Source organism: Esox lucius, chromosome 18 (genome assembly GCF_011004845.1).
Source record: "Esox lucius isolate fEsoLuc1 chromosome 18, fEsoLuc1.pri, whole genome shotgun sequence".
Taxonomy (NCBI): domain Eukaryota; kingdom Metazoa; phylum Chordata; class Actinopteri; order Esociformes; family Esocidae; genus Esox; species Esox lucius.
In genome coordinates this window covers 11,331,653-11,342,049 of record NC_047586.1, presented here as the reverse complement: position 1 = coordinate 11,342,049, position 10,397 = coordinate 11,331,653, and the positions used below count along the sequence as shown (strand labels likewise).

Sequence of the window (10,397 nt, the reverse complement as noted above, 5' to 3'; positions counted from 1 at the left end):
TTACCAAGTGAGCTACTGTACAGTACCCAGGGCCCAACATGGTGGATGAATCCCATGTGTTGCGCCCTTTAAACCCCGCCATTAAAATATTCATTTACCTCAAGCCGCTGCCAGTTCTATTAAAAAGTAACATGCTGCCTCTGTTTGCAATTGGGTGCATCGTTGGTCATTCTCAAAAATGTAGGTGCAAGGTCAACATATCTGTTGGACTTTTGACCTGCTCTCTACATTTATAACTCAATCCCTGTACAGACACTAATGCAGTATCACATTCAATTACTCTGCTTCCGACACCCAACTCTCCAACTATGACCACTTTTAATGAAATCCTGGAAGAGGCAGGGAATTTTGGTCGTTGCCAAAAGCGTGTATTTGCTCTGCTGTGTCTGGTATCATTGCCTTTTGCTGCTGTCTTTGTGGGCATCGTTTTCCAGGGGTTCACCCCAGAGCATTGGTGCCGGGACTCGGGGGTGAGCGAGATGCGGCAAAGCTGTGGCTGGAACCTGATGGACACTAGAGAGATCACTATCCCTCTGGTCAACACCTCAGGAGTGTTAGTCCACAGCCGATGTGAGCAGTACGACCTGGACTGGAACGCTACCGGTCTGACGTGTGACCACCCAGGGATTCACTTTGCTGACACCCAACAGAGCAAAGCTCCCGTTACCTCATGCAAGGAAGGCTGGGAGTATGACTATGAGGGCAGGCGGTCTTTTGTGACTGAGGTGAGGACTTTTCCACACTTACAGAAAGATATTAACATAATTAGAATTAGAATTGAAAATTATAATAATTTTTTTAATTTCAGTTTGACCTGGTGTGTGATCATGCATGGGTGGTGGACATGTTCCAGGCTACACTCAATGTGGGCTTCCTGGTTGGAAGCATAACTTTTGGATACCTGGCTGACAGGTAAATCTATTTCCCAGAAAGAGATCTTTACAAGATAAAGGCCTGTTTTTACAAACTATTTGTTTCTTCTACTTTGAAGGTTCGGCCGAAAAGTGAGCTTCTTGGTGTCCAACTTATTGAATGGAGTTTCTGGAATACTTGTAGCGGTGGCTCCAAACTATACATCCATGCTTGTATTTCGTACAGTCTTTGGATTTGCTGTGAAGGGTGGCTGGATGTCTGGATATGTGCTTAGTATGAAAAAACTGCATTTGTCTCACAAAACATGACTGATTAACTGTGGAGTATAGGATTTTGCTAATGGTCAAAACAGTGCTAATATACTACTGAGATATTCATTGTAGGAATAAAACTCAGTATGATGCTGTAAAATGTTTAGTTTTACAGTAATTACAAAGATTGCAGTTAACAGCATTTCTGCAAGACATTTGTAAATTATTGCATTTAAATTATTAATTTTCATTATTTTGAACTTTTACATTGTGGTGAAAGGAAAAAACATTCTTACTGAAAGATACATGCAACACAGATTTTATTTTTGAGAGAATCTTTCCCTGGACAATTTTTCCCACAATGCACCAGTATGACTACTGTTAAAGTGATAGTTTGGCCTAGATTCATATTTGGGTGAAATTCCGCTTAACATGAGTTGTTCTTAAATGTTAATGGGGTAATTTTTCACAACATACAATTGTTAATCTCCGTCCCAAGCTGGAATTTGCATTATTAGGATCATCCAAATTCATGAACTGAAACTGTGTGTCCTGAGCCACAAATGCTGCAAATGAACATAAATCACACTTTGAACTATATTCAGTCACGCTTGGACAGATATAATTTTCTGTGTCCACCACACACAGCCTCTGTAATTTGGCAATGATGTAATCGGTAAGTAGTGAAAGCAAAGTGGTTAGTCAAAAAGTTACATTGAGCCTGAATTTAAAAGTGGACTGATGCAACTGGTAAACAAAACTAACTGGTGAGCAAAGAAGTTATCAGTTTAGTTGAAAATAACATTTATACAGCAAAAATGAAAACACTACTTTGAGGAATATAGCATTGGCAGGTTCGATTACACCACTAATCTTAGTTTGAAGTGTTTTCGAATCGATTTTTGCTTACAATGCAGCTTTTGTGGCTTGAGACGCACAATTTAATTTAATGAATTCGGTACAATGCCAATAATGCTAATTCCAGGCTGGGTCAGAGGTGATGTCTTGTTGTTGTAAAAAAATGACTCCATGGGTCTTCAAGAACAACTCAGGGTAAGCAGAGTTTAATCCAAATATTAATCTGGGTCAAACTATCCCTTTATACACAGCATTTTCATGTGCAAGACATTCTGTGATTTAATATTAAGATTACAGACAACTTTTACTGTGTGCTGTAAAACTAATATATGGTATTTTACTTCCCATTGTACGGTAATCTACTTTATTCAATTTATATAGTATAATACAGTTTATTGATACAGTAAGTCACTGAGGGAATTCTAAAAACAGCTTTATGGTATATCTTACCTGTCTCCTTAGTCAATGAAATAGTCGGAGTAAAGTATCGGAGGATGGTAGGTGTTGTTCTACAGATGTTCTTCAGTGTTGGCATTCTCATCCTGACCCTCATTGCCTACATTATCACTGACTGGCGTTGGCTGCAGGTGACCTTCACCGTGCCTTACTTCCTATTTCTGACCTATTTCTGGTAAGATCCAAAATAATCTCAACTTTCTCAATCATGTTTGATTGAATCTCACAGATATTTAATTGGCTATTTGTAGCATTACAGTTTCCATAGGCAATATCCTACTTTGCATGCATGTCTGAATGCTTTCAAAAACCAAATGTTGTGACCGACGTATTTGCTTCCAGGCTGATCCCAGAGTCTCCAAGATGGCTTCTCTCCCAGAACAACACAACTAAAGCTAGGAAGATCACTGAGGCAATAGCAAAGGAAAATAAGAGAACCCTCTCAAACAACATTGAGGTAGGAAATGTTTCATCACCCAAAGGCACTACTAAACTAGACTTAACAATATAATCAGTATCCAAACATGCCTTATAGACCCTGAGAGATGACAATGCAGAGACGTCATCTGCCTCTTTCCTGGATCTGTTCAGAACACCAAACATGAGAAAACACACCTTTATCCTCATGTTTAACTGGTAAGGCCCATGTTCCTCAAAATAAATATACCATGGCATACTTTCATTGACAGCGCCTCATTAGCTTAAGGAAAAGAAAATACATGAATACATAAATGTATATATACAGAAATAAGATTATGGAAATAAATGAAGACAAAAATAATTAAATAGAGAAATTAATGATCAAGGAAATAAATAAATAGGGAAATAATATTGATTAAGAAAATTATAATTATATATTTTTATGTATAAATATATTTATTGATACATTTATTTTTTTCCAATTATGGCACATTTGGTCCTCCATACTAGAATGCTATTGACCAATGAATTAAGCTTAAATGTATATAAATGTATGTTTAACTGAGTCTCTTTCACTTCTCCTGACCTAATACAATGTAATTTCTTCATCTTCACAGGTTTACTAGTGCAGTTGTGTACCAGGGTCTTATAATGCGTCTAGGAATCCTGGGAGGAAATGTGTACATTGATTTCCTGATCTCTGGGCTGGTGGAGTTCCCTGCCGCCTTCCTAATCCTCCTCACCATTGATCGTATTGGACGTCGTCTTCCCTTTGCCACAGCTAACATTGTAGCAGGAGCATCCTGCATTATCACTGCCATGATACCTGAGAGTGAGTCTCCCTTTTTTTTAAATGACTTTTGCTTCTTTATTTTTCACCCTTTTTTCTCCCTTTCCCAATTCTGTCAAGCAGAATTATACCCAATGGAAGTGTTGGGTTTGTAAACCACCCCAAACCATTATGCTTTCTCTCACACTGCTCATTCAGGAAGTCACGTTGGTCAGTGTGTGTGATGGCACACACTCCCCTGATGACCTCAATTAGCTTTGCAGATACACAAGTCCAGCTTGATCCCCGGGGCAATGCTGGCCAATTTGCATGGGCCAAGGGGCTCCCCAGGAACCCAGTCAAGGTGTTGTAACTTTTTCTCTTTTCTCTCACTTACAGGCATGTTCTGGTTCAAAACAGCCGTAGCCTGCATCGGCCGGTTGGGCATTACAATGACTTTCGAAATGGTGGTGTTTGTGAACACCGAATTGTACCCTACATTTGTCAGGTCAGAGAAAACAGAACACAACTAAATACACTGAACAGAGTTACGGAAGGAACATGTTACAATGTCATTGACACGTCAGGTGGATGGACAATGTTCCCGTTTGCGCCATGTAGAATGAAATGTCATGACAAGGTTGTATCGCACCACACTTACAATCAGTGTAACAGAAAGGTTAATTGTAGTTCCAGACAAGGACATTGTTGTTTCTATTCTCAGGAACCTGGGTGTGTCGGTATGTTCAACTCTGTGTGACATCGGTGGCATCGTGGCCCCATTCCTTCTCTACAGACTGGCTGCCATCTGGTTGGAGCTGCCACTCATCATCTTCGGTATGTTACCGCGTTGTGCCATTGTATAAGGAACAATAAAATATCTCAGTTTCAACATTTGATATGTCTTTGTACTATTGTATACTTAACATAGGGATAAAATTATTTGTACATAATTTCATTCTGTTTTTATTAAAATGTTTATATTGAAAACAATTATTTGAATATTGTTGTTGCTCTCAAAAACCCAAAAGCCTATATATAAAAAATATGCATTACCACTAAAACAGGTTTTCCAAATCACAGTATTGAAATTATTATAAAATGTCAAAAATGTTCGTAATGTATCCTGTCAATATGTATGTTGCTGAAGCAAGCTCATTGAAAATGCTTTCTCCTCAGGAAGGCATGTAACCTTCAGTTGAGATGTAATTTTGTGAAAAATATGCACTTTTTGGTTGGGTTTCCTGTGGACCCTTGGGAGTGTGGGGGCCCCAGTTTTGCAACCCATATTTTGGTGTACTTCCTCCTTTAAGAGTTCTGATCGATGGAATTGCCATCACAGCCGTAATGATACTGATGGTGATAAACTCTTTATTTTGCCACCCAGGGGTCCTTGCATTTGTGGCTGGAGCATTGGTCTTGTTATTGCCTGAAACCAGAGGTGTGCCCCTTCCTGAGACGATCGATGACATTGAGTTTCCAGAAAAGTAAGATTTTAACACTGCTATTATTATTTCTACCACCAAATGTGATGAAATCATGCTCTCCAACAGAAGCGTTTATATCTTGATGATGTCTGAGGTGAACATCTGTTCATTATGTGTTTACTGTTTTTTATTTCTCCTGCCATCTCAGATGCAAAGATAATGCTCTGAGGATTATGGAGCTGAAGAGGAAACAGGCAGTAAACCTCTTGCCCACCAATAGTGACGTGACAACCAACAAAGACCCTGAAATGGTTTGATTCCTTTCTGGACAGCCAATTAAACTTAATGGTTGTGTGATGAAAGTACGACAAGTTCATGACAAGCAGTATTCATTTTCATGTTACATTACAGTTGCCTGTTTTCAAAATTTTTGTTCTCTCTTATACACTAACCTGAAGGATTATTAGGAACACCATACTAATACTGTGTTTGACCCCCTTTCGCCTTCAGAACTGCCTTAATTCTACGTGGCATTGATTCAACAAGGTGCTGAAAGCATTCTTTAGAAATGTTGGCCCATATTGATAGGATAGCATCTTGCAGTTGATCGAGATTTGTGGGAAGCTCCCGTTCCTCCACATCCCAAAGATGCTCTATTGGGTTGAGATCTGGTGACTGTGGGGGCCATTTCAGTACATTGAACTCATTGTCATGTTCAAGAAACCAATTTGAAATGATTCAAGCTTTGTGACATGGTGCATTATCCTGCTGGAAGTAGCCATCAGAGGATGGGTACATGGTGGTCATAAAGGGATGGACATGGTCAAAAACAATGCTCAGGTAGGCCATGGCATTTAAACGATGCCCAATTGGCACTAAGGGGCCTAAAGTGTGCCAAGAAAACATCCCCCACACCATTACACCACCACCACCAGCCTGCACAGTGGTAACAAGGCATGATGGATCCATGTTCTCATTCTGTTTATGCCAAATTCTGACTCTACCATCTGAATGTCTCAACAGAAATCGAGACTCATCAGACCAGGCAACATTCTTCCAGTCTTCAACTGTCCAATTTTGGTGAGCTTGTGCAAATTGTAGCCTCTTTTTCCTATTTGTAGTGGAGATGAGTGGTACCCGGTGGGGTCTTCTGTTGTTGTAGCCCATCCGCCTCAAGGTTGTGTGTGTTGTGGCTTCACAAATGCTTTGCTGCATACCTCGGTTGTAACAAGTGGTTATTTCAGTCAAAGTTGCTCTTCTATCAGCTTGAATCAGTCGGCCCATTCTCCTCTGACCTCTAGCATCAACAAGGCATTTTCGCCCACAGGACTGCAGCATACTGGATGTTTTTCCCTTTTCACACCATTCTTTGTAAACCCTAGAAATGGTTGTGCGTGAAAATCCCAGTAACTGAGCAGATTGTGAAATACTCAGGCCGGCCCATCTGGCACCAACAACCATGCCATGCTCAAAATTGCTTAAATCACCTTTCTTTCCCATTCCGACATTCAGTTTGGAGTTCAGGAGATTGTCTTGACCAGGACCACACCCCTAAATGCATTGAAGCAACTGCCATGTGATTGGTTGATTAGATAATTGCATTAATGAGAAATAGGAGAAACAGGTGTTCCTAATAGTCCTTTAGGTGAGTGTATTAATAAGGATAGTCTGTAATGGTGAGGTCAAAATATCTTACTTTTAGCATATGCCATGAGTTTTCTAACGGCATATGAAGATCTCCCTGTCAGATCAAGTGCTTTGTGCCATGTGTCTCTTCAGATAAACCCTTTTGAATATTTCCCTCACATGGTTTGTTATTACTTTATCTTTGTTATTTAATGTTGGAAACGTGGATAACCAATACTATGTGTATTTATTCAAAGTTTTGTGGTGTGAAAAACTTTAATTAAATGTGCAGCAAGTAAAACCTCAATAAACACACACACTTGACAGTTTGTTCATGACATTTGTTAATGATTTTTGTAGATGAATTGTACTAGTCAGTTGTACCTTCTTACTCCAACCTTATGATTGTTGTTGTATTTGTTGTTGTTTAAATTAGAATTAATGTGAGTCCATAACATATTGAATACAGGGACAATAACATTTATATGTAAAAAATTAATAAATTGGTACCAAAGCCACTGTTTTCTGTTTAGGAGTGATGCCATTATAGTGAATTAGACATTCTGCTATGATACGTGTTTTGTGTTATGTGCTTACCGTGGAGAAACAAATGGAACAGGAACAGATTGTGTGTGTTTATTATAAGAGGCAGAGAAGGAGGTGAGGGAGAAATCAAACTGAAATATACTGCTTTAATGCGTATAAGGTGTCATCTCTGGGGCGGTGTCAGCTCTGGGGTGGGGTAACCTCTGGGGCGGCGTCATCTCTGGGGTGGGGTAACCTCTGGGGCGGCGTCACCTCTGGGGCGGCGTCATCTCTGGGGCGGCGTCATCCCTGGGGTGGGGTAACCTCTGGGGCGGCTTCACCTCTGGGGCGGCGTCATCTCTGGGGCGGCATCATCTCTGGGGCGGTGTCATCTCTGGGGTGGGGTAACCTCTGGGGCGGTGTCATCTCTGGAGCGGCGTCATCTCTGGGGCGGCGTCATCCCTGGGGTGGGGTAACCTCTGGGGCGGCATCACCTCTGGGGCGGCGTCACCTCTGGGGCGGCGTCATCTCTGTGGCGGCGTCATCTCTGGGGCGGCGTCATCTCTGGGGTGGGGTAACCTCTGGGGCGGCGTCATCTCTGGGGCGGCGTCATCTCTGGGGCGGCGTCATCTCTGGGGCGGCGTCATCCCTGGGGCGGCGTCATTTCGGAGCGGTGTCATCACACACTTTGCCTCCAACCTTGGGTCGTCTCTTCATAGTTTTAAACTTTGTTTGTATCTTCTAGGTGGCTTCATTAAAACAGCTAACATGAATTCAGCTGTTACACTAGCTCAGCTCCAAGATTAAAAATGAATTCATTTAATTCAAGTCAAAGCCTTTCAAGCCAGTGTAAGCTACTCTTGAGTCATTCTGCAGTTAATATTGCAATTATTTATACCTTTTCCTCAGGGTGGAGGGGTTATATAGGCTCTTTTAAATGTGTTGGTGTTGAGTTGTTAAGTGTATACCTTACATTGCACAGGGCATAGTTATGTAATCTTTTATTATACTGCAGAGTGATTATTCTAATCCTATAATTTTTCACTGTTTTTCATACAGGGTCTGAACTATGTTTATCAAGATTTAGTTTACTTTTGATTTGCCACTTCATGTTCACTTGTGTTTAAATATCACTTACACTTATTTTCAGAGCTTGTCAATTAAAAAAATGTTTTGGGATGGAGCTCATTCAATAGATTTTTCTATTCACTGTAATCATTGGTTATAAACAATAAGTAACGGCAGGTGCTGTGTTTTTGTTTATTGTTTATCGCGGGCAGCTGGAGTGTTGCCTGGCAGGTTAAGAGCTGGGGGACAGCGGCTATGGGAATATAGTGGCATGAAATCGGTAAGAGCGCCACTGCCATTTTGTGTCTGCCACCGGCTCACTGCCAATAGAACGATTTGCAATCACCCTAGTGCTCTGATACCGTTCAACCATTTCATTGACACCTACTCATTAGCTTAAGGACAAGTAAATACATAAATAAATATATACAGAAATAAGATTATGGAAATAAATGAAGACTGCGTCTAGGAATCCTGGGAGGAAATGTGTACATTGATTTCCTGATCTCTGGGCTGGTGGAGTTCCCTGCCGCCTTTCTAATCCTCCTCACCATTGATCGTATTGGACGTCGTCTTCCCTTTGCCACAGCTAACATTGTAGCAGGAGCATCCTGCATTATCACTGCCATGATACCTGAGAGTGAGTTTGCAATATCTGAAAGAAAGTCTATTTGAAAATGATAGTCCTGTGTGTATTTAGTGTGCAGGAGACATTAATATTCATGTTTCTCTCACAGGTTACTTCTGGGGTAAAAACCATTGTGGCTTGCATTGTTCGGTTGGGCATCACAACATTTCAGATGGTGTTTTGTGTGAACACTGAATTTCTCCCCGCATATATCAGGTAGTTATACATCTTAAAATGTAGACCAGCAGAGAAAATGTATGGATACAAACACTGCAGCTGTTTCCGTCCTCAGGAACCTGGGTGTGTCGGTGTGCTCTAGCCTGTGTGACATCGGAGGCATCGTGGCCCCATTCCTTCTCTGGTTGGAGCTGCCACTCATCATCTTCGGTACAGGATCAGATTTTTTTCCCCACCTGTTATATATGTGTATACACCTGACCTTATTGCTGTCTTTAACCTTATGTGTTCATATGTTGTGTTGTACCACACAGGGGTCATAGCATTTGCGGCTGGAAAATTATCAGTTTCTCTGGTTTTACTATTCATAGGTATGTGTTTGAGTAAAATGAACAGTTTAGTTTCATTCTATAAACTACTGACAACATTTCTCACAAATTCCAAATAGAAATATTGTCGTTGAGAGTACTGGTCAAAATAACCAAAAATAAAATGCATTCTTTTCAGACTTCAAATAATGCAAAGACCTCAGTAAAACTAATTCATATCAATTTTTCAACCACAAAATACTAATGTTTTAACTTAGGAAGAGTTCAGAAATCAATATTTGATGGAATGACACTGATTTTTAATCACAACTTTTATGCGTCTTGACATGCTCTCCTCCAGTCTGTCACATTGCTGTTGGGTGACTTTATGCCACTTCTGGCACAAAAATTCAAGAGACTTGGCTTTGTTTGATGACTTGTGACCATCCATCTTCCTCTTGATCAAATTCCAGAGGTTTGAATGGGGTTTAGGTCTGGGGATTGGGCTAGCCATGACAGGGTCTTGATCCACACCTTTATTGACCAAGCTGGGTGGCATGGAGCATTGTCCTGCTGGAAAAATCAATTCTCAGATTTGGAGAACATTGTCAGAGCAGAAGGAAGCAGGTGTTCTTCTAGGATAACATTGTACTTGGCTTTATTCATGCGTCCTTCACGAAGACAAATCTGCCCGATTCCAGCCTTCTTGACGCATCCCCAGATCATCACCGATCCTCCACCAAATTTCACAGTGGGAGCGAGACACTGTGGGTTCTAGGCCTCTCCAGGTCTCCGTCTAACCATAAGATTACTAGGTGCTGGGCATATGTGAACGTTTTATTCGTCAGAGAAAATGACCTTAATCAATTCCTGTACGGTCCAATCCTTATGGTCTTCAGCCTGGCTCTTCTTTGCTTCTCATTGATGAAGGGCTTTTTTCTATCTTTGCATGACTTCAGCCCTGCTCCTAGGAGCCTGTTTTTTATTTAAATTATCTTTGAGGTACTACTT

At 40.8% G+C, this 10,397-nt stretch overlaps 1 protein-coding gene across 1 annotated transcript; it reads left to right on the top strand.

The window, feature by feature from the left end:
* The first annotated feature begins 232 nt into the window (after positions 1 to 232).
* Positions 233 to 9,392, top strand: slc22a2 (solute carrier family 22 member 2). The gene is made up of 12 exons (XM_029114405.2): positions 233 to 725; positions 809 to 912; positions 992 to 1,146; positions 2,445 to 2,613; positions 2,781 to 2,895; positions 2,974 to 3,074; positions 3,476 to 3,690; positions 4,027 to 4,135; positions 4,352 to 4,464; positions 5,015 to 5,114; positions 5,263 to 5,365; positions 9,194 to 9,392. The coding sequence occupies exons 1-12, from the start codon at positions 309 to 311 to the stop codon at positions 9,218 to 9,220; spliced, it is 1,728 nt and encodes a 575-aa protein (XP_028970238.2). The 5' UTR covers positions 233 to 308; the 3' UTR covers positions 9,221 to 9,392.
* The last annotated feature ends 1,005 nt before the right edge of the window (positions 9,393 to 10,397 follow it).